The following is a 20,795-nucleotide window of genomic DNA, read 5'->3' as shown; positions in this document are numbered from 1 at the left end:
ATGGTCACAGGGACCTGAGTATTCTTGGACCCAGTCACTGAAGGCCAACATGCAGGTCCAACAAGCAAGTAAGAAGTAAATTGTACATTGGTTTCATTACAAGATATTTTGAGTCCATAGTCAAGGATGCTTCACTGTAATTATACAGGGCACTGGTCACCCTGCATCTGACGTATGTGTACAGTTATGGTTTCTTTACCAAAGAAAGATACACAGGCAACCCCTACCTTATGGTTGTGTGCGCAATTCACAAAACACTGCCATATCTCAAATTCTTCAGATATGGAATAAAATTTGATCTTGCAGAATTTATCTGAGAAAAGAAGTGAATTTTTTTCAACCTGTGTTTCATGACCCATGCGCCGATGATGCAGCTTCGTGTGACTGAGAATCATGGTCCGGACTGTTTTGTAAGAACAGAACACCCCTCCCCGGAACGCAGGAGTCGCTGGTATTTGCCACAGAGGGAGTGCAGCGGGAATTCACTGGACTGGTTCCCAGAATGGCGGGTCTCAGCACGGTTGTGTCGACAAGACCTGCACTTGCAGCAGCTTGGAAGAATGAGGAGCGATCTCACCGAGATTTGCAAAGTTCTTATTGCCCCGGAGGTATCCACGCTCCTTTAATTCTCGGCTCTTGTCCATTAGTGATTTTAACCTCTCCAGCTCTGACCGCTGGGCCCTCAGCTGAGCAGCCCCGAAAGGAGGAATTCCTTCCCTCTATCCCGCTGCCACTCTACTTCCCTTAAGGTGCTCCTTAAAGTTGGCTGCTTTGCCCAAGCTCTTGCTCACCTGCCCCAAGACCTCCCTCTGTGGTCTGCTTTTTCCTGGTGCCACCACTGTGGGACCTTTCTGCTTCATCAGAAAGTTGATGCTATTCTTAACCTATTACCTAGATCACTTTGCTAATATTGCACAGCATCATCCCACAGCCTCTGCCTTTGAACAAGCCAAACGTCATCAACCCCATGTTTCTCAAATTTTCTTCCAACAAAGACCATTCAGCCCATCAAGCCCATGCCAGCTCTCAGAGCATTCCCATCAGTCCCATTCCCACACTTATTTCCTTGTAACCTATTCTTCCTCACGTGTCCATCAAATCCCACCTCCTCCCAACCCCTTAGTTCTCCAACCACACCAGGGGGCAATTTACAGTGGGGAATTAACCTACCAACCCACACACTTTTGGGATGTGGGAGGAAACTGGAGCACCTGTGGGAAACCCACGCGGCCACAGAGAGAACGTGCAAACTCCACACAGACAGCACCCGAGGTCAGGATTGAACCCGGGTCTCTGGAGGTGCCAGGCTGTGGTCCTACCTGCTGTGCTGCCCCACACCCTGGTGCTTGCGGCATAGGTGGCCCCATCACAGGCCTGAAATGGAGGGCAGAGATGAAAAGCTCCCTGCAACATCTGCAGCACAAACCAGTGCATTAGCCACACCCGCGAGATCAAAGCCCGCAGGTAACATGGCATTGTTGCTGCAGTGAAGGTGCAACGTTCCGAGTGGAAGAACGTGCACCCAGTCCACTGAGGGTACAGGATAACTGATTGAGGGTAAGAGTGGGGGTTGGCACGGGTATAAGAAGTGTAAAAGAAGCAAGCCCAATTAAAAATGAACACAGGTTTCTGAGAACATTCCTGATTTAGCAATGTTCATCACTTATCAAGAATATTACCTTCCCTCCAGTACGTCAGCGTGAGTTGAGCTGATTCCACACCAGGTCCGTGGCAGGGATAGTAGAAACCTACACAGCGCAGCACACAACTGTGATTCACTGTCTGGAACCTAACAACTCACACATCTTTGGGGTGTGGGAGGAAACTGGAGTACACAGACAGCGCTGGAGGTCAGGATCGAACCCAGGTCCCCGGCGCTGTGAGGCAGCAGCTCTACCAGCTGTGCCACTGGGCAACCCAAACAAACCAGGCTGTCGTAGCCCTTTGAATTCAGAGGCCATGGCAGCCAACAGTTACCATCACATGAAAAGCCCCCCTCGGTTTCTTTGCTGGGAAACAAGATAATGCCATTGAGTTTGAGAGACCAGGAGAGAAGACGTGGCCACAACTGATTTAGAGCATACTTGAAGAATTGTGATAGCTGCTTTCTCCTCAGCCAATGACCTTCCTCCTCACTATGGTTGTCTCTGGAGTGTGAGCACAAACCCAGTACAGAGTGGCTGCAGCAACAGAACAAAGTCCATTGAGCCCCACGAACCCATTCTCTGTTTGCCTCCATCTCTTCATCCGATCCATTGGACCCAAAATTATTAGCCTGGAATTGAAAATTACAGACTTCCCGCAGGCTGGGTACAGGGAGGATGTTTCCCCTGGCTGAGGGGTCTGGAACTGGCGGTCACAGTCCCAGAACAAAACACAAATTGCTAATGCTGACCCTGACGACCATTCCTTTGCCTCCACAGATGCTGCTCGACCTGCTGAGTTCTGCCAGCAGTTTAACTTTTGCTCTAGTTTGCAGCATCTCCAGTCTCTTGTGTCGCAGTCCCAAAATAAAGGGGGGGGGGGCTGTTTAGAACTGTGACGAGGAGACCCTTCCTCATGCACAGAGTGGTAAATCTTTGGAGGGCTCAGCCATTGAGTGATGGAGATCGACTGGTTTCTGGACGTTTGGGAAGTGGAGACAGTGCAGGAGGGAGGAGATCAGCCATGATCTTGAGGAATGGTGCAGCGGCCTCGAAGGGCTGAATGGCCTCTGCCTGCTCCTAATCCTCGTGTCACGTTTTTACAGAATTAAACTGGCCTCGGCCCTCCAGTTCTCAATTCCCACAGCGTGGTAAGTGAAGGAGGGAGATACAAGAGACTACAGATGCTGGAATCTGAAAGGGGGCTTTGTGACCCGAGGCATCACTCTGATTCCACACAAAGGAAACAGTTTTGATCCATTTCCCTTGTCAAATCCTTTAATCATCTTAGATTATGCCTTAATCTTCAAACTTTGATACAAAAGCCTGAAAATATATACCACCAAGCTCAAGGACAACTTCTATGTCGCTGTTATAAGACTATCAAACGGACCTCTTGTATGGTAACATGGTCTCTTGACCTCACAGTCTATGTCCTCATGGCTTTGCACCTTATTGTCTGCCTGTACTGCACTTTCTCTGCAACTGTAACACTTTATTCTGCATTCTGTTCTTGCTTCTCCCTTGTATTACCTTGATGTACTGATGTGGTGAAATGATCTGTATGGATGGCATGCAAAACAACATTCTTCACCATTCCTCGGTACATTTGACAATAATAAACCAATGACTAATTAGAAGCCCAGACAATGGAACCAACAGATTGAGGGGTAAATGTAAATGAGAAGGCCCACATCTCTTACTCTTCCCAATTTCAGTTCCTCTCTCTTCTCTTTCAACTCCCTCCCTGTCAGTTGACCAATCAACAGTTGGGGCTGGATTGTTGGACATAGGTCACTGTGCTCAGACCCTGCCTGCCCCTTCAGATAAATATAAAGGAGCAGGCAACTATCCCAGCTGATGTATATCGCCTAATCACATCAGGCAACAGATTACCACCTGGTGCAGGGAGCTATGTGACTACTGTGAATCCTATGTACCAACACCACCACTGGACATTCCTGAGGTGTGGTAACTGCCGTATAATTCAGTGTTGGAGCTGTACCCAGAGTGATCGTTGTGCTTGGCATAACAGATGAAAAGTTCAGGAAGGGAATGTAAGTGGGAAGGAAAGAATGGACATGAAGATGTGGGTATCCCAATTGACAACTGGAACTACTGTACTGTGTTGTTGCAACGGTAATCCTGCTCAGTACGAGAGCAACCATGGGTTCAGATGTTTGGTATATGTTCTACCACCTGTGGGATTATGACGGAAATCCTCTAAGTCAGAATCCTACCTAAATACATACGTGAAGGATTTGAGATGCTGGTAAATCAAATGGTCACCCTGGAGGCAAAAGATAAAGTGATCCTGTCCCCATACACAGTGCTGGGCTTCCCACTTGGAACACCACATGATCGCTTGGGAACAGAAGGTTGTTGCAGCTACCAGAGGAGAGGACTACATAAACTGGGAGCATGCCCGCTGGGAAAAACACTGCAACAGTTGAGACAGAAGTATCCGTTGTCTGTAATATGGGCCAACATCCCGGTTCCCAGCTACAAGAACCTAGTACTGGACGGAAGAGGTTTTCTGTAATACAATTGCTGCTTTAAGGGACAAAACGCCCCACTGAAAGTCATTTCACCTTGGATGGAATTTGAAAGAAGGTTGGGGGTGGGTGCCAACAGTAGATTTTCAGCTATTCTCCTGTTAAATTAATTGACTACTACAGCACCATTGCAAGCATCGCTCTCAGGAGAGGTGGTGAGCTGGATGAAGCTCCTTCAGTTCCCACCTGACAGTCACCATGTTTCCACAAATGCAAAACAAGGGGATGCAAAGTGTAGAGCGAAGCACCGCACCCTGCAGCCACGTGTAAAGTGAAGTACCCATACCCACCCTAACCCACCGCAAACAACGCAGCTCTCATGATACTGGAAATGATGAACAGGTTAAATTTAGATTGTTCAATGAGCTGCTGGAACAGTTGAGACAGGTGTATCCACTGCCCATACAGTTGCCCACAAGATGGACTAACATCCCAGCTCCCAGCAACAGGAATCTGGTACTGGATGAAAGATGTTTTCTGTACAGTGTAGTCTACAGATCAGATGGAGTGTGTCATTTTATACTATCTTTCCCACCGGGTGAATATCAGAGAGTGCTCTTATCTCAATAAGCACAAAGCACAACACTCATTGCTGAGTACACACAAAATAATTTACAGTCCCATCAACCTTCCAAGCAAGTGGACCTGCTGTCGTAAGGAACTCCCAGTTGAAAGGCACTGACATGGCAGAACTTCCAGGGCCTGAAGACAAAATGGCTTTACAAAACACAATTTCTGCCAGGTAAATCTAAGTTCTGGCAAAGACAACCAGACTCCACGAGATGCTTGTGATTTAGTGACTTCATCTCTAAAGATTAAGGATGCACAAGCTAATTTGTTCCACGTAATGGCTGCAAAGTAACTGTAAAATGTTTCACTTTTTCTAAAAGGTGATTTAACTCCTTGTGGATGGCTTCTAATTTTGTAGAGTTCTGACTTGTATTTCTCTGATTTATTTATTTGAAGGATTCAGAGAACACCAAATGTTGGACTAAAATTACCTTCTTATTATTTGAGAGGAGAGAGCAGTAACTTTTTTAGTGCCAGGGCTCAAAGTACTTCAGCCTTGGAAACTTGTGGGATCAAGTCACAGTGCATTCACTTCAGTCTATGACTCAACCCAGCCCCCGGTACATGGGCCGCAGTCCCCAACCCAGCCGCCCAGTACAGTCCATGGGCCGCAGTCCCCAACCCAGCCGCCCAGTACAGTCCATGGGCCGCAGTCCCCAACCCAGCCCCCAGTACAGTACATGGGCCGCAGTCCCCAACCCAGCCCCCAGTACAGTACATGGGCCGCAGTCCCCAACCCAGCCCCCAGTACATGGACTAAGTAATTGTTGCATTGCCCAAAGAGGTTTCTAATGAGTTGTTAAAAACTAAGACTTTTTCCCTCCTCTAAGGAAAGCATTCAAAGATCGAGTGGCAGGGAAGTTTTTCCAGAGGTATACCATCTGGAAGTTTTTTCATTGTTATATGTCTGGCTTGCTGGGTACAAATCGGCAGAATATATATCCCATGTCACTACACTTCAAACATCATTGTGAAGGCTTTATAATATCTTGAAGACATGAAATCTGCTTTTTATTGCATCTTTTTTGTCATGTTTTTATCCATATTCCAGATATCAATTGGGAATTTTGTACAATACATAGGTACATGAATAGGAATGGTTTGGAGGGATATGGGCCAAACATAGGCAGGCGGGACCAGTTCAGGTAGCCTGTCAGCCTGGGCGAGTTGGGCTGATGGGCCTGTTTCCGTGCTGTCTGACCCCCTGAAAAAAAGTTACACGAGGGTCCTGGGCTATGCTGACTCAGTACTCCATTCAAATGACATTTAACATTGTTCATCTTGAAATTTGACCAACGTCTTCAAATCAGATTGTACGAGCACCCCAACAAGCTTGACAAAAGCCCTTTCCCCAAACGGACCGTGTGGAGTCCAACAACGGTAAAACCATGCGCGGACAGTGAAGGTGCAGCGGGAATGGACCGATCAACACATGACTCACAGTCTGGCCTACAAACCATCACCAGGTGAGGGCATGTGGTGCAACACCCTGGCGTTCCCTTCCCTTCCCAGAGGGACACTCAGCACAGCACGAGGTGGAACTAGTGTCTATCTGAGTCACAACAGATGGAGCAGGACTAGGCTTTTCCACCCCCTCCGCCTGTTCTACTTGGTCATCAGTTGATGCCGGACCATCTCCCTCAGCCCCATTTGAGGCATCAACATCATCAGGGGCCTTTCCAGCCTTTGACAACATGATTACCCTGCCTTTGCCACCCTGAATTGTACCTGCATTCTCCACCCACCCCATCACCTTCATTCCCAACACGGTAACAGGTTTGCACCTACTTCTGGAGGCTCAGGTTCAGTGAGTAGGTGGCTGACTTGATCTTATTCTGGCAGTCCAGGTGGGTCATGCCCTCTGTGCTGACCCCATCGATGGCCACGATGGTATCTCCTTGGCTGATGTTTGCCAGTGCCGCCTTGCTACCTGGACTTACCTGAAATGAGAAGAAGTGTGGGTGAAGGTTGGAGACTGGAAAGTAAAACAATGAAAGAATCAAATCACAAACAAACCAACACCTGAAAGGCAAAGACAGGCTGATGTTTTGTATGTGTAACCAGTCCTAGCCCACACATGACCAGAGCAGACAACCAGATACAGCGGTTCCTCAGTGTATGAGAGGAAACATGTTCCCGGATAATGTTCCAAGTGGAATCTCATAAAAGGAAAAAGCAAAGTGATATTCATTATGGGCATTTTGATACAGTGTGTTCATACATGGAGAGTACTGCAGTATTCCTTAGAGCAAAAAAAGACTTTGCAAATCAAAGACAGGTATCCCAAAACGTTAACAGCACTATAGCAAAAATTCGTATATTGAACATTTGTAAGCTAAGGAATCACTGTAGCAGGGGATAGCAGAACACGGTAGCTCGCAGTCTGAGGGCACACACTAGATAAATACTACCCCAAAGTTGCACAGCCACAGGGTATGGCAGGCCATCTAAAAACACAAAAGACAGACTCCCCTCCATGGACTCTACCTATCGCTGCCTTGGTGAAGCAGCCAGCATAATAAAAGACCCCACCCACACCTGGGTCATTCTCTCTTCTCCCCTCTCCCATCAGGCAGAAGATACAGGAGCCTGAGGGCACATACCACCAGGCTCAGGGACAGTTTCTATCCCACGGTGATAAGACTATTGAATGGTTCCCTTATACGACGAGATGGACTCTTGACCTCACAATCTGCCTTGTTATGACCTTGCACCTTATTGTCTACCTGCAATGCACTTCCCTGTAGCTGTAACACTTTACTCTGTATTCTGTTATCGTTTTTACCCTGTACTACCTCAGTGCACGGTGTAATGAATTGATCTGTATGAATGGTATGCAAGACAAGTTTTTCACTGTACCTCGATACAAGTGACAATAATAAACCAATACCAATAACCTGTCGCTGAATTGTTACTGAAACATCTTACACAAAAGATGAATCAGAAACTGCTCCGTATTGAAAGAGAATCAAAAGTAGAAGGAAACGAGAAGAATTGATCAGAAAGCTACGGTTCAGCGTTGCCTGGGCCTGATCACAGACCCACGGGGTCAATGCTGCTGATTAGGAGAAGTGCCCGTCCCTGTGGGCTGGACCCTAGAAGGTCCTCCTGGGTCCTGCTGATGTGCAATACCTCACTTGTGCCAGTTCCCAGCCCTGACAGACATTTCCCTCCAGTGTCTCCCAGTCAGCCCAAGCTCGCACTGATCCAGTCAGCACACCCTGCTCCCAACGAGGTTTGGATAGTCCTTTCACTTATATTGCTGACCCTCCCCAACCCTGCAGAGCCAATCAATGACACTGCTGGGCACGGGGACAAGTCTGATTGGCAGGCATTACGGGAGGAATAAGCCCTGCCCATTTTGTTCACTCTCCATCAACAGCCCAGTCCAACCCAAGCTCACATCCCTCTCGGAGATGGTGCCTGTCTTTTCTGATTACATGCTGTTGTCGCAGTGCAGTCACTTGGTGTGACTAGTGCTGGCAGAACCTTCCCTGCTACCCAACCTACAGGGACTACCGAGTCATAGAGAGATACAGCACGGGAACAGGCCCTCGGGCCCACCAAGTCCATGCTGACTGTCAGCCACTCATTTACACGAGTTCTACTCTAATCCCATTTTATTCTCCCCACATTCCCACAGATTCTGCCACTCACCTACACACCTGGGGCAATTGACAGTGGCCAATTATCCCACCAACATCCTTGGGGTGTAGGAGGAAACCAAGGGAAACCCAGGCCGTCACAGGGAGAATGTGCAGACTCCACCAGCGCAGCAATGGTGGGCAGCATCGAACCCAGGTCACTGGAGCTGTGAGGCAGTGGGTCTGCCAGCTGTGTCAGTGGCTGCCCCAATTAATCACCACCAGCCTCAGGAACCCGGGCATGATGCATCTTGAGGACCTTTCTGCCCCTCCTCCCTGCTGGCTTTAAACATCATTACTAGTTGAGTTTGAAAACTTGCTGTCCAGAGCAGGCTCCGTCCTTCACAGATCGGCCCAGGACATTTTCTTTCCTTTTCCAAAGGAGGTTTACTCAGTGATTACAGCATCACATCACTACAATACTACAGTATTCCACAAATCACTCTATTTACAGTCAACAGTTTCAAATTACAACACAGTCATCTCTATCCAGAATGCACTCGAGCCCCTGTGGCGCCCACCGGTCCTGGAAAGCCCCCAGTGTACCCATGGATACTGTGTGCTGCCTCTCCAGGGAGACACGGTCACAGAGGCAACCATGGAAGAGGGGCAGGCTTGGGCAGAAGCCTCGACTGCCCGCCACCTGGACCCGTGAATGGCCACCTTGGCCAGGCCCAGGAGTGAACCCACCAGGAGATCCCCCCAACTGACCCACCCCTCTCTGCACCAGGTGACTGCAGATCAGGAGCGTGGCCCAGGACATTGACAGCGCCTCTGCATGTTGTCTCATCACAGGGCGAGATCTGTTGGTGACCAGAACCACACACAGTGAGTCGGCTCAACCACATAACCTATTCTTACGTAGAGCGGCAGATGTCGTGCTTTATCATTTTGTAACCCTGATCATCCTACACCGAAGTGCACCTGGGTTGGTTCTATCAGTGGAAAAGGCCACAGAAGGGAAAGCCTAAATTAAATGGGGAAGGGGTAAATTCCATGGGAGGATCCTCCCTTCAACCGTCCATCCCAGCGGCAGACAGACGATTCACCCAAGCACCGATTCACAGCCAATGCTCCTCTTCAGTGACATCTTGCAGGATATTAATCCGAGCTGGCAAAATTACAACTGGTTAGCAGGTTCCTTTGCCACAGTAAATTGCCAGTAGTGTGTAGGTGAGTGGTACAATCGGGGGCAGTTGATGGGGATGTGAAGAGAATAAAAGGGGATTAGTACAAGTGGGTGCTTGAGGTGCAGACTCAGTGGGCTGAAGGGCCTGTTTCCACACAGTATCATTTCTATGAGCTCTTCCTTCAGCTCATCTCACGCATGGCCCAGCAGTTTCAATTCTTCAGCTAACCTCAACGAGAACCCACAGCGGAGCTTCAACACAAACAACCCACAGGACACCCACACTGCTCGCTCCTCGCTGGCTCTCGGGAGACCCTGCCCTGAGATCTGGCAGGGGAAGCATATCGCGAAGGGGGTGTCTGAAACAACAGCAGATGGAGGCCACAGTGGGCCTGTATCCGTGCTACACCACTCTATGACCAAAGAGCATACAACGGGGCAGCCAGTGCCTCATCAAACCCACCTGCAGCAGCCGCTCCCCCATCAGTCACCTTAAGGACCGGGGCGGAAGCAAATCCTCCTCATTCCCTGGGGAATGCCCAAGGAATAATTTTTCATCAGGATGGCACCCGTCACCTCCTTGAGTTTGTCATCTCCTTTAAACCACAGGTGGTAATCTGCAGGGCTTCCTACTCTCGATTCCTGTGGTAGCCCCCGTCAGTGTGAAGGCAGAGACTGTTGGGGGGAGGGGGGCAGTTGTATCCGTAACCCACAACAATGTTACCCCTTCCCCATCTAATTTGGGCCTTCCCTTCTGTGGCATCTTCCACTGAGAGAACCAAACTTGGTTTAGTGTAGGATGATCAGGTTTACAAAATAGTACAGCGGGACATGTGCCAATTTACACAAGGGTAGGTTGTGTGGCCGAGCTGGCTCACTGTGGGTGGTTCTGGTCACCAACAGGTCTCACCCTGTGATGGGGCAACACTCAGAGGTGCCATCAATGCCCAGGGCTGCTCTGGGAGGGACTGAGCCCACTCTGGGGCAGTAGGTTTCCAAGCCCAACAGAGATTGGGGAAGCCTCACTTAAATGCTGAGCATAGCGCTCCCTCTCTCCGGAGACAGCATCCAACATTGATCACACAAGCCAAAATAATCAGACACATAATATCAGCAAGTGAATCCAGAACATTTCTAAGATTCCCATCCATCACTGCCACAGAGAGTTTCATGAAGAAAACTGAGCTGGGCGCCTTGTTAAGTGATAAACTTATTGCTGACTGGGCCAGTGTGCTTGCAAGCAATGTGTGTCGGTGAAGCAGGAGCCCCTACAGCTGTCTGTGCTCATCAGAACAGCCCTGTCTGACAGACACTTGCCTTTGGTGGGCATCAGCCAGGCTTGGAGAAACACGGACAAACACACTGCCTTCCCCGTGGGGCCGCTCGAAGTTAGATCCAAATAAAACTTCAACACTGCCTGAAACAAGCACATTCTGTTCAGGGGAACCACAGGCCAAGTCATTTCAAGAATTCAGCTCAGGAGGTTCCGTGATTAAACTGCAATCACTCCTTGACACGTCGCATGGATTCAAGCCTGTATGACTCTCCCTCCAGTGGTATTATCAATATGTTTTGCCTTTCTCAAGTCCCTCGGAACGACCAAGGGCTGCACCAGCGAGGTCGAGTGTTGGAGGAAGACCTTCTGCATTCACAGCCTCAAGGGGGTTCAGGAGGACCTACCTCATGCAGCCAGCAGACTCTGCGTCCAACACACTGGGTTTCTCAACCCTTTGCAAACTTTAGTTATGGGGAGAGGTCGGACAGGCTGGGCTTGTTTTCCCTGAAGCGAAGGAGGCTGAGGGGTGACCTGATAGGGGTGTATAGAATTATAAGGGACATAGATAGAGTAGATAGTCAGCATCTGTTTTCCCCCGTGGTACGCGTATCAAAAACAAGAGGGCATGGAGTCTGAGGAATGAGTCAAAGGGAATTTAAGGGTTAAGTTTTTTTTGTACACAGAGAGTGGTTGATATCTGGGACGTGCTGCTAGAGGAGGGGGTGGAACCAGATACAGTCACTATGTTTAAGAGGCATTTAGACAGGCACTTAAACAGGCAAAGCGTAGAAGGATACGGTCCGCGTGTGGGTAAGTGGAATTAGTATAGATGGGCAAAGAGGTCGGCATGGATGTGATGGGCTGAAGGGCCTGATTCTGTGCTGTACAATTCTGTGATTAGGTTAGAAACACGAGAACACAAGAAGCAGGAGTCGGCCATTCAGCCCCTTGTACCTACTCCACCATTCAACGTGACAACAGCTGATCTTCTCCCTCAGTGCCACCTTCTTGCATTAGTCCCACATCTCTCGATATCACTTCTATCCAAAAACATGTCGACTTCTGTTCTGAATCTACTCAGCTACTGAGCCTCCACAGCCCTCTTGTGTGGAGAATGCAGAGGATTCACCTCCCTCTGGGCGAAGAAATTTCTTCTCATCTCATTCCTCAACTCCTTACTTTAAGTTTGTGATGCCTGGTTCTGGAGATCCCAGCCAGGGAAGACATCACCCTTACATCCGCCTTGACATCCCCCATAGAAATAGTATATATTTCAATGAGATCACCTCTCGTACTTCTAACCTCCAGAGAGGACTTCATATCTCCTTGTGTGATAAACCTATCAGAGATTTAAATCTGGTTGTGGAATGTACCGAGAGTGCCTGAAGTTGAGCACTGACAAAGCACACATACCGCTCCCCTAGTAACAGCAGCTGGTGTGGGAATGTTGTGCGGTTTTTAGATCTTCACCCTCAACCTCCATCCCCCGCACAAACCCTCCTTCCTGTTGTAGTGGTCACTACTGACACAGACTACAACTTCTTTAGACTGTGTGAGACAATGAGAAGTGGGCAACGTTTGAACTTCATCTGCCTGAGATATTGGTTGATCTGGTGTTAAAATACAACAATCACTGTTAATGTGGATCAAAACGCTTGTCGGTAAACAAGGTTGGAAATATATAACTGTGGATAATGTTCCCTTGTCTTCATTCACACCACCCCATCAGCCTAACCTCAGCTGAAGTGATGGAAAGCATTGTCCACAGTACCACTAAACAGCATTGGCCTCTAACCTGCCCACCGCTCCTGAGTGTATGTTTCACTAGGATAATTCAGCTCCAGACTTCATCATAGACTTGGTCGAAGATCAAATAGATTCACTCCAGAGGTGAGGAAAGAGCAGCCACATGAAGGTAGCACTTGACCCAATGTGACCTCAATAAGACTTAAGTTGAAGTCACTGAACATCAAGGAAACAATCCTGAAGATCCCGGGATCACACTTTACATGTAGGAAGATGGTTGTGGTTGTTGGATATCAATCATCCCAGCCCCAGAACATCACTGCCAGGGTTCTCCAGTACAGTATCCCAGGCACAGCCATCACCAGCTACTCCATCAACGATAAAGTGGAAGTCTGCTGCTGAAGCAGAATGTTCATTTCCATTCACAACTTCTCTGATAACGGTCAATCCACATCTGCTTGCAGCAAGACCTGGAGAATATTCAGGCATGGGCTGAGAAGTGGCAACCACAGAGCTGGGCAATGACCACCTCCAACATCTTAAACACCTGCAGTTGACATTCAATGGCATTACCATTTCGATGTTCCTATTATCAACATCCTGGTGTCACCATCAACCAGAAACTTGACTGCAGACACCAGAGCCTGCGGATGCTGGAATCTGAAGCAACAAACGATCTGCTGGAGGAACTCAGCGGGTCAAGCAACGTCTGTGGGAGGAAAGGAATGGTTGGTGTTTCGGGACTGACTGGACCAGCCACATTAACGCCCATGGCTCCAAAAGCATTAGAAGTTGGGCATCTTGACACCCCAAAGCCTTTCTACCTTCCACAAGGCACAAGTCAGGCGTGTGATAGAATACTCTCCAAGGGCCGCGATAAGTTCAACTCCAATGAATGAAAAGGCTCAGCAGTATCCAGGACAAACCACCTTCCTTGATTGGCACCTCATTCACCACCCTGACCACTCATTCCCTCCTCCACTAGTGCAGTCACTGCAGTGGGCACCATCTCCAAAAGCACAGCAGTTACTCACCCAGGCTGTCTCCGATAGCCCCTCTCAAACCCGTGATCTCTACCACACGGAAGGACGAGGCCAGCAGGAACACCACCGCCTGCAGGTTCCCCTCCAAGTTACACACCATCCCGACTTGGAAAATATCACCAGTCGAAATCCTACAGCTCCCTTTCCAACACACTCTGAGGGACAATTAAGGACGGGGAATAAATGCTGGCCTTAGAGGTGTCCAGACCCCTTGGAATTAATAATAATTAGGACAGGAAATGGAATCTGCTCCTTTTGCAATGTAAGTCGCCTCCTCTCAGTACACTGCTGCTTCAGTTCTCATCCAATCTTCCAGCTGGAATCATCGCCCCCGACATCTTAATGTTCCCCATGTGACCGTTCACCCAGCAGGTCGTTCCAGGCAGTTCCAAACTGCAGGGAACATCTCAGAAGGTCAGGCTGCATCTGTGGGAATCAGCAACATAACCTGCAGAGTGTTTCCAGCATTTTCTGTTTTTATTTTAGATTTTTTGACTTCCATTTGTGGGAACATCTGTTTTGCTGAACAGTAACTATGTTAAAATAGGTTATATTTTAAAAGGCATTGCTTCTAATGCAAAGCAGCTGCTGATCCTAAATTTAAGTTTCACCTTCATCAGCGGGACCAAAGAAATAGATTCTGTCCCTGCAGCACATTCAAAAGGTAAAGCCCAGCCCCATATACTGCTCTCACCAGTGTATGGGTTACAATGCAGTGGGGACAAGGAGATTTGAAGGTATTACCACAACCCTTCCCACTATGACCTAACCAGAGCTTTCCGCAGAGGTAGAGGACAGAGATAACGTACTCAAAAGGTACATTACTGCCTGCTCAAATCAAGGTGAAGTCACACAGTCCCCATCTCACCACCGAAGGTCCAGACCCTCTGTTCCCCTCAACTACATTTAAGCATGAAGCAAAGGTCAGTAGTTTAGACTTTTCAAACATCATTTTCACAGTCTGTCCAGGCACTGCCTTCAGTAAATCTTCTCTGTTGCAAGCTGACACCAAAATCTTTCGTTTTATGAATCTTTCAGTTGTTTGCAGCCTACAACCAACAGACTCCTGTCACTGTGACAACTGCACATCTGGGTTTAAATTCACTTTGCTCCACTTGTTCAGTGCAGATGGTACAGTGAACCAGCTGTGCACAGGCCAAAGCACAGAGTCCAGTGTCTTCACCAAAAGGTAACAATGCATATGGACCAATGAAGCAGCAGTGGCAGAGCTGCTACTCCACAGCACCAGAGACCCAGGTTCAATCCTGATCTCCGGTGCTGTCTGTGTGGAGTTTGAACGTTCTCCCTGTGACCACGTGGGTTTCCTCCAGGTGCTCCAGATTCCACTCACATCTCACAGATGTGCAGATTCGTAGATTGATTGGCCACCATAACTTGTCTCTGGTGTAGTTAAGTGGCAGAACCTGGGGGGAGTTGCTGGAATTGTGGAGAGAATAAAATGGAAATGGGAGTGTTGGTTTAGTATAAATGGGTGGTGGATGGTCGGAGGCAGACTCGATAGGCCAAAGGGCCTGTTTCTCTACTGTATCTCTCTGACTCTATATGACATCTGGACACTTGTCACAATAGATACACCTGTTCCCCCAGAGTACTTTGAAACCTGTCCCTTCTATCAGTGCTGCATAGAGACACCACTGATCTTGGCCAGGTGAAGGTAATTGGGTAATTCCCTCGTTTCCATGACAATTAAGTAAATGGGATTGATTTTTCAAACAGATTTGTGCAGTACAACCAATTTCTATCCACAGAAACAATCCTGCTTACGTTGGCATTCTCTGCTGCAGTTTTTGACAAGACTTCCGCTCCCTCTGAAGTAGACAGTTTGCTGTGAATTGTGCCTCTGCTCTCACCCAACACTGGCTCACTGGCTGACCCACTGGAGACAATAATCTTTCAAAACATGAGAATGCATCATTCAGAACTCTCTCATCTCACCAGCCTTCAGAAGCACAAAGAAGGGTCACTCCCACTGACACCTCTGACCAGTTGTGGCTGGCCAGCTCATTAACCCAATGGCATCAGCAGCATGAAGGTCTACAGGCCTCATAACAGGCAGGTGATTTGCTCCACCTATCTGTCACCATGTGGGGTTAGCACAGGAACAGAGATCCTTTTGATGAAAAGCCATCGACCTGAAGTGCTTTCTCCACGGATGCTGTCTGACCTGCTGAGAATCTCCAGCATTTTCAATTTTTATTTTAGATTTCCAGATTTTAGCGATGCTTTGGAATGTAGATTCCATCAGGTGCAGTCAATAATTCTGTCTCTAACGAATCCGGTGTACTGCAAAATAAAGAAGGATGGCTTTGTGGCAGGAAACTAAAATGCAAACCAGTGCAGTGCGGAATCCCAAGAGCATATCCCGTAATCCCGTGCACCCATCCGGAAGCCAAGTTCGTAGGGAATGAAGGGAGTACAACTCCATAGCACTGCACTGTCACACTGATTGGTACTTGGCGCTCCTCTTGATGCTGGATAGTAAGTGTGAAAGAAAAGAACCTATGCTTATACAGTGTTTCTCAAATTCATTAGAAACCCAAGCAGTTCATCGTGTTTTTGGTTTAGAGGTCACTGTCTAATCAGAAGCAGCAGCTAATTTGCACACAGAAAGGTCTCAGATTATTTGTTCTGGTGCTGTTAATTGGAAGTTAAATGCTGATTGGGACACTGGAAGCACATCCCTGCGACTCTTCACACCACAAGACAGAGCAGATGTTTCTATGTCTCACCTGAAAGGCTTCCCTGATGACTGTGTTGGATCAGAACACCTCCCTGCATTACGTGTTGAGCTGAGAGCGAGACTACTGCTCAGGATAGACTTGTCCTACTGCATTTGCAAATAAAGTGTGCACAAAAAGGAAAGGAAGTTCCACTGGAAGGGTGCAAGGAGTTGCAGGAAACATATGAAGAGCTGGGTTCTCTATGCTGACTGCTCCTACAGCCCTTCTCCTCACTGAGGACCAATCGACAGCACGAAACAACTTCGAAAGCTCTGCACGGCAATCCACTCTCAGTCACCCATCCTCTACTTCCTTCCTAAGACGTCTGTTAAAAATTTCTCTCAGATCAAATCTTTGATCACCTGTTCTATTATTTCCCATGCATCAAGCTGCGCTGATAAAACTCCTCCAAAGCCCCAGAGAAATGAGAGACTGCTGATGCTGGAAATCTGAAGCAACACACAAAAAGCTGGAGGAACTCAGCGGGTCAGGCAGCATCTACCCACTGAGTTCCTCTAGCTTGTTGTGTGTTGCTCCAAAGCCCCGGCGTATTTTCACCAGGTTCAAGGCTCTGTTTCAATGCAAGCCATTGTTGTTGCAAGACATCAGATTCTGCAAGTACAGGCCATCACTCTTTCAAAGCAAATTCACTCATTCTGTCAATTATAATTAAGTATTTGACGCTCTTTGAAGTCCAACCCCAAGGTGAAACCCCACAGCACGGTGACAGAATCACTGCCCTGTAACTGGTCACAGAGGGACCTCTGTACCAGATCTTCAGTAAAAGCACAAACTCCCTGAGTTCTGTTCAACCCCTGCACGTCACCGATCTTGGCTTTGTGTTCTTAGAATGAGGGATGATCTTGCTGAAGGTCACAAGGGTGCTCGACAGGGTGGACGTCACAAGGTTTTCACTAGTGGGGAAGTCTCAAACGAGGGGACATAATTTCTAGATAAGGGATTGATCATTTAAAATCGAGGTACATAGAAATTTTTTCTCATGGTAGAGGTAGTGAATATCTGGAATTCTCTGCCTCAGAGATACGTAAAGACTAGATCATCAGAAGCAGTTCAAGTGGAGGTAGATAAGTTTTTGGAAGACTGGGGGATTGAGGGCCCTAGGGATCTCTGAGGGAGATGAAGACTGGGGTAGATCAGCCATGATTGCACTGAGTGGTGGGGCAGGATTGAGGGACTGAGTGGCCTACTCCTGCTCCTATGTTCTTGTGTCTTCACTGAATTCATCACTTCACTACGCATGTACCCATGAGGTAGCTTGCTGTAGACATTATGACACACTTACCCTTCACTGGACACCATTGCCAATGTCAGGGGAATGCAGCAGAAGCTGGGAACGACAGATAGTTTTCACCCTCCTGCCACACATGAAACAGAGAGAGCAGAGCCACATTGCACAAGATATGCCAGCTCAGGTTGGCCACGTTCCTGGAGCTTTTCTCACTTAGGGTGGCACAGAAGTTCGAGCTGCTTCAAGCTTCAAGGAGCCATGTTCAACCCTGATCTCCAGTGCTGTCCGTGTGGAGTTTGCGTGTTCTCCCTGTGTTTGCTTCCCCAGGGTGCTCCTGTTTCCTCCCGCATCCCATAGATGTGCAGGTTGGTGGGCTAAATGGCCGCTGTAAATTGTACCTGGTAGAGGTGAGTGGAATGAGAATGGGGGGGAAGAGTTGATGGGAATGGGAGTAACAGAGAGAGGTGGGAAAAGGGATTGTTCTGAAAACCAGAGTACACTTGATAGAGTGAATGGCCTTCTATGTTGTAAAAGAAATGAGAAATAAGTATAAATATCACCAACGGCCCATCCTTACACCACACTGTCTTACCACTACATCCCTCCTCACCCTCCCACCACCACTGGAAATTGAACTTTTTCATTGGGTGAACCTACCGGCAATCAAACACATTTCCAATCCCTGATACTTCTATACCTAATACTCTAAAGGGTCCACAGAAAATTAAACAATTGTTCAATACCATCTGATTTTGCTCCTCCAGGACACTCATCTACAAGGGGTTTGCCAAGCTCTTGCTGTACAGAGCAGTGCAACTTGCTCCCTCTCCCCACCACCCCAAAACCAAAGCCCCCGCATAAAAGTAGCTGCAGTCAAACTAAATTGTGCACTGGGTTCTGAATTCTGGGCTTCCAACGCTCCAGGTCACTGCCAAAGTCAGCATCTCACCAGGAGACGGCTTTATCAAGCCAGGCATGCAATGAAAAGGTCAGGCATTCTCGGCATTCAGATAACAGAAGGTAGGAGGTGTATAATGACGGTTTTACTGACAGTGCTTTCAGGGCTGATAACCATTCCATTTCACACTGGGATTAGACAACAAGTGTAACCTCGTGCAGGCTGGCATGCTGTGAGAGTGCCCTGGATCAGCAGACACACCCCTTAAATGGATTAACAGGCCTTCTGAACGTGGCTGAGAACAGAGTAAGGGTAGCACGATATCGCCAGACAACACACGAGCCCGCAGGCGGGTGAGTCAGAGTTCACCCTGTGGTGAGACAGGCACTCAGCCGGCGTGTTGCTGTTCTTTGTTTCAGTACACTGCTGCAAACATACAGCAGCTTAAAGTGCTGTTGGGTTCAAGAGGCATATCATGCCCACAGCATAAAACAGCGGGGCAAGACACCAGTGAAGAGGAAAGCAGCTTGCATTTTAGCACAGTAACCTGCAGCCCCACACCTCCCAGGGGTGCACACTGACACCGAGACACCCTCTGAGGAAAGGGACCAGCATCTGGTCAGGTTGTGAGGGACCAAGCTGGTGGAAAGCGGAGGCGGGCGGAGAGAGCTGCGGAAGGACAAATCAGAAACAGAAGAGAGGTCCGAGGATAAAAGGGCTGGGGGAGTTACAAAGGGCGAGGGGTGGGGTGCGGGGTGGAGTTTCCAGATGTAGATGAGTCTGAACGCAAGAATTTAAAAATTCTGACAAAGGAATCAGCCAGCAACTTTACCCCTGGAGCACACGTAACCCTCTTGGAGGTGTCCAGTAATCAGTGTAGATGGTGCCCAGCAAAGTAGGAACTGCCCAGGCGTCCAAATCAAAACAGTAAACCAGCTTCTTTTAAAACCTTTCAATGGCAGTGACCAATTCCCACCTCAATCAGATACCAGAACAATAAACCAAAGAGAAAACTGGGCAGCTTTCTCTTGGTTTTGAAGTAGAAGAGATGTTTAGAGCAGCGCAGTGGTGCAGCTGGCAGAGCCACCGCCTCACAGCTCCAGAGAACCAGGTTCAATCCCGACCTCCGGTGCTGTCTGTGTGGAGTTTGCACGTTCTCCGTGACCACGTGGGTTGCCTCCGGGGTGCTCCGGTTTCCGTCCACATCTCAAAGACGTGTGGGTTGGTCAGTTAATTGACCACTGTAAATTACCCCGAGTGTGTAGGTGAGTGGGGGGGGGGGGGGAATCAAAAACTGGGGACTATTCCCCTTAATCTTATAAATTCTTATTCTGCTGTATTCTGACTTTATGGTCAAGTTCAATCCAGTCGGTCTTATTTTCCAATAAAATTAAAAGCGAAGCATTGTTCCTCTCTGATGAGCAGCTGCTAGTTTCCTGTTGGGCATCACACTGGATACGCTGCTCTCAGATCAAGTTACCGCTGTTGTGAAAATCCACCAAGGTGAGTTCACGTAAAGGAAGAGATAGGACTGGGAAATTAACAATGGGAATCCGAGAAATGGCAGAGATCCTACGGTAGTGTAGCGGTTAGTGTAACACTATTACAGCGCCAGCAACCCGGGTTCAATTCCGGCTGCTGTCTGTGAGGAGTTTGTATGTTCTCCCCGTGTCTGCGTGGGTTTCCTCCGGGTGCTCCGGTTTCCTCCCACATTCCAAAGACATACAGGTTAGGAAGTTGTGGGCATGCTATGCTGGCGCCGGAAGCGTGGCGACACTTGTGGGCTGCCCCCAGAACACTCTATGCAAAAGATGCATTTCACTGTGTGTTTCGATGGACATGTGACTAATAAAGATATCATAATTATTCTGGATCAGTCTTCACGGTAGAAGACACCAAGAAAATCCCAATCTCTGTCACTACAGAAAAAATACGAGATAAACTAAACGAGATTGAAGGCAGACAAGTCCCCTGTGTCTGACAGCCTGCTTCCTCAGCTCTTACTGGAAGGGGTGCAGTGAAGGTTGATGTGTTTGGTGTAATCTATCAAAATTCCCTGGATACAGAAGAGGTATCAGAGGATTTGAAAACCCCAAAAGTAAGAACACCATTCAAGTAAGAAGGGAGATAGGGAGTTATTCCAACATTCATTAGTGGGGAAATGCTGGCATCATTAAGGAAATATCAGGACATTTTAGAAAATTATAAAATAATCAAACAGAGTCGACATGGTTTAGTGAAAAGGAAATCATGCTTGACATATTTGCCAGAGTTCCTTGAGAATGGAATAAACAGTGTGGA

The 20,795-nt window shown here is 48.1% G+C and overlaps 1 protein-coding gene across 1 annotated transcript in view; it reads right to left on the bottom strand.

Moving 5' to 3' along the window:
• Positions 1 to 20,795, bottom strand: part of ldb3a (LIM domain binding 3a) — a 143,677-nt gene that overhangs the window by 78,930 nt on the left and 43,952 nt on the right. Inside the window, exon 3 of the mRNA XM_052041333.1 lies at positions 6,557 to 6,708. Within this exon, the coding sequence (XP_051897293.1) occupies positions 6,557 to 6,708 (152 nt within the window). The remainder of the gene's footprint in view (positions 1 to 6,556; positions 6,709 to 20,795) is intronic.

Source organism: Pristis pectinata, chromosome 30 (assembly GCF_009764475.1).
Source record: "Pristis pectinata isolate sPriPec2 chromosome 30, sPriPec2.1.pri, whole genome shotgun sequence".
Classification (NCBI taxonomy): Eukaryota; Metazoa; Chordata; class Chondrichthyes; order Rhinopristiformes; family Pristidae; genus Pristis; species Pristis pectinata.
Note: the sequence above shows the minus strand (reverse complement) of the source record. Positions and strands in the feature narration are given on the sequence as shown.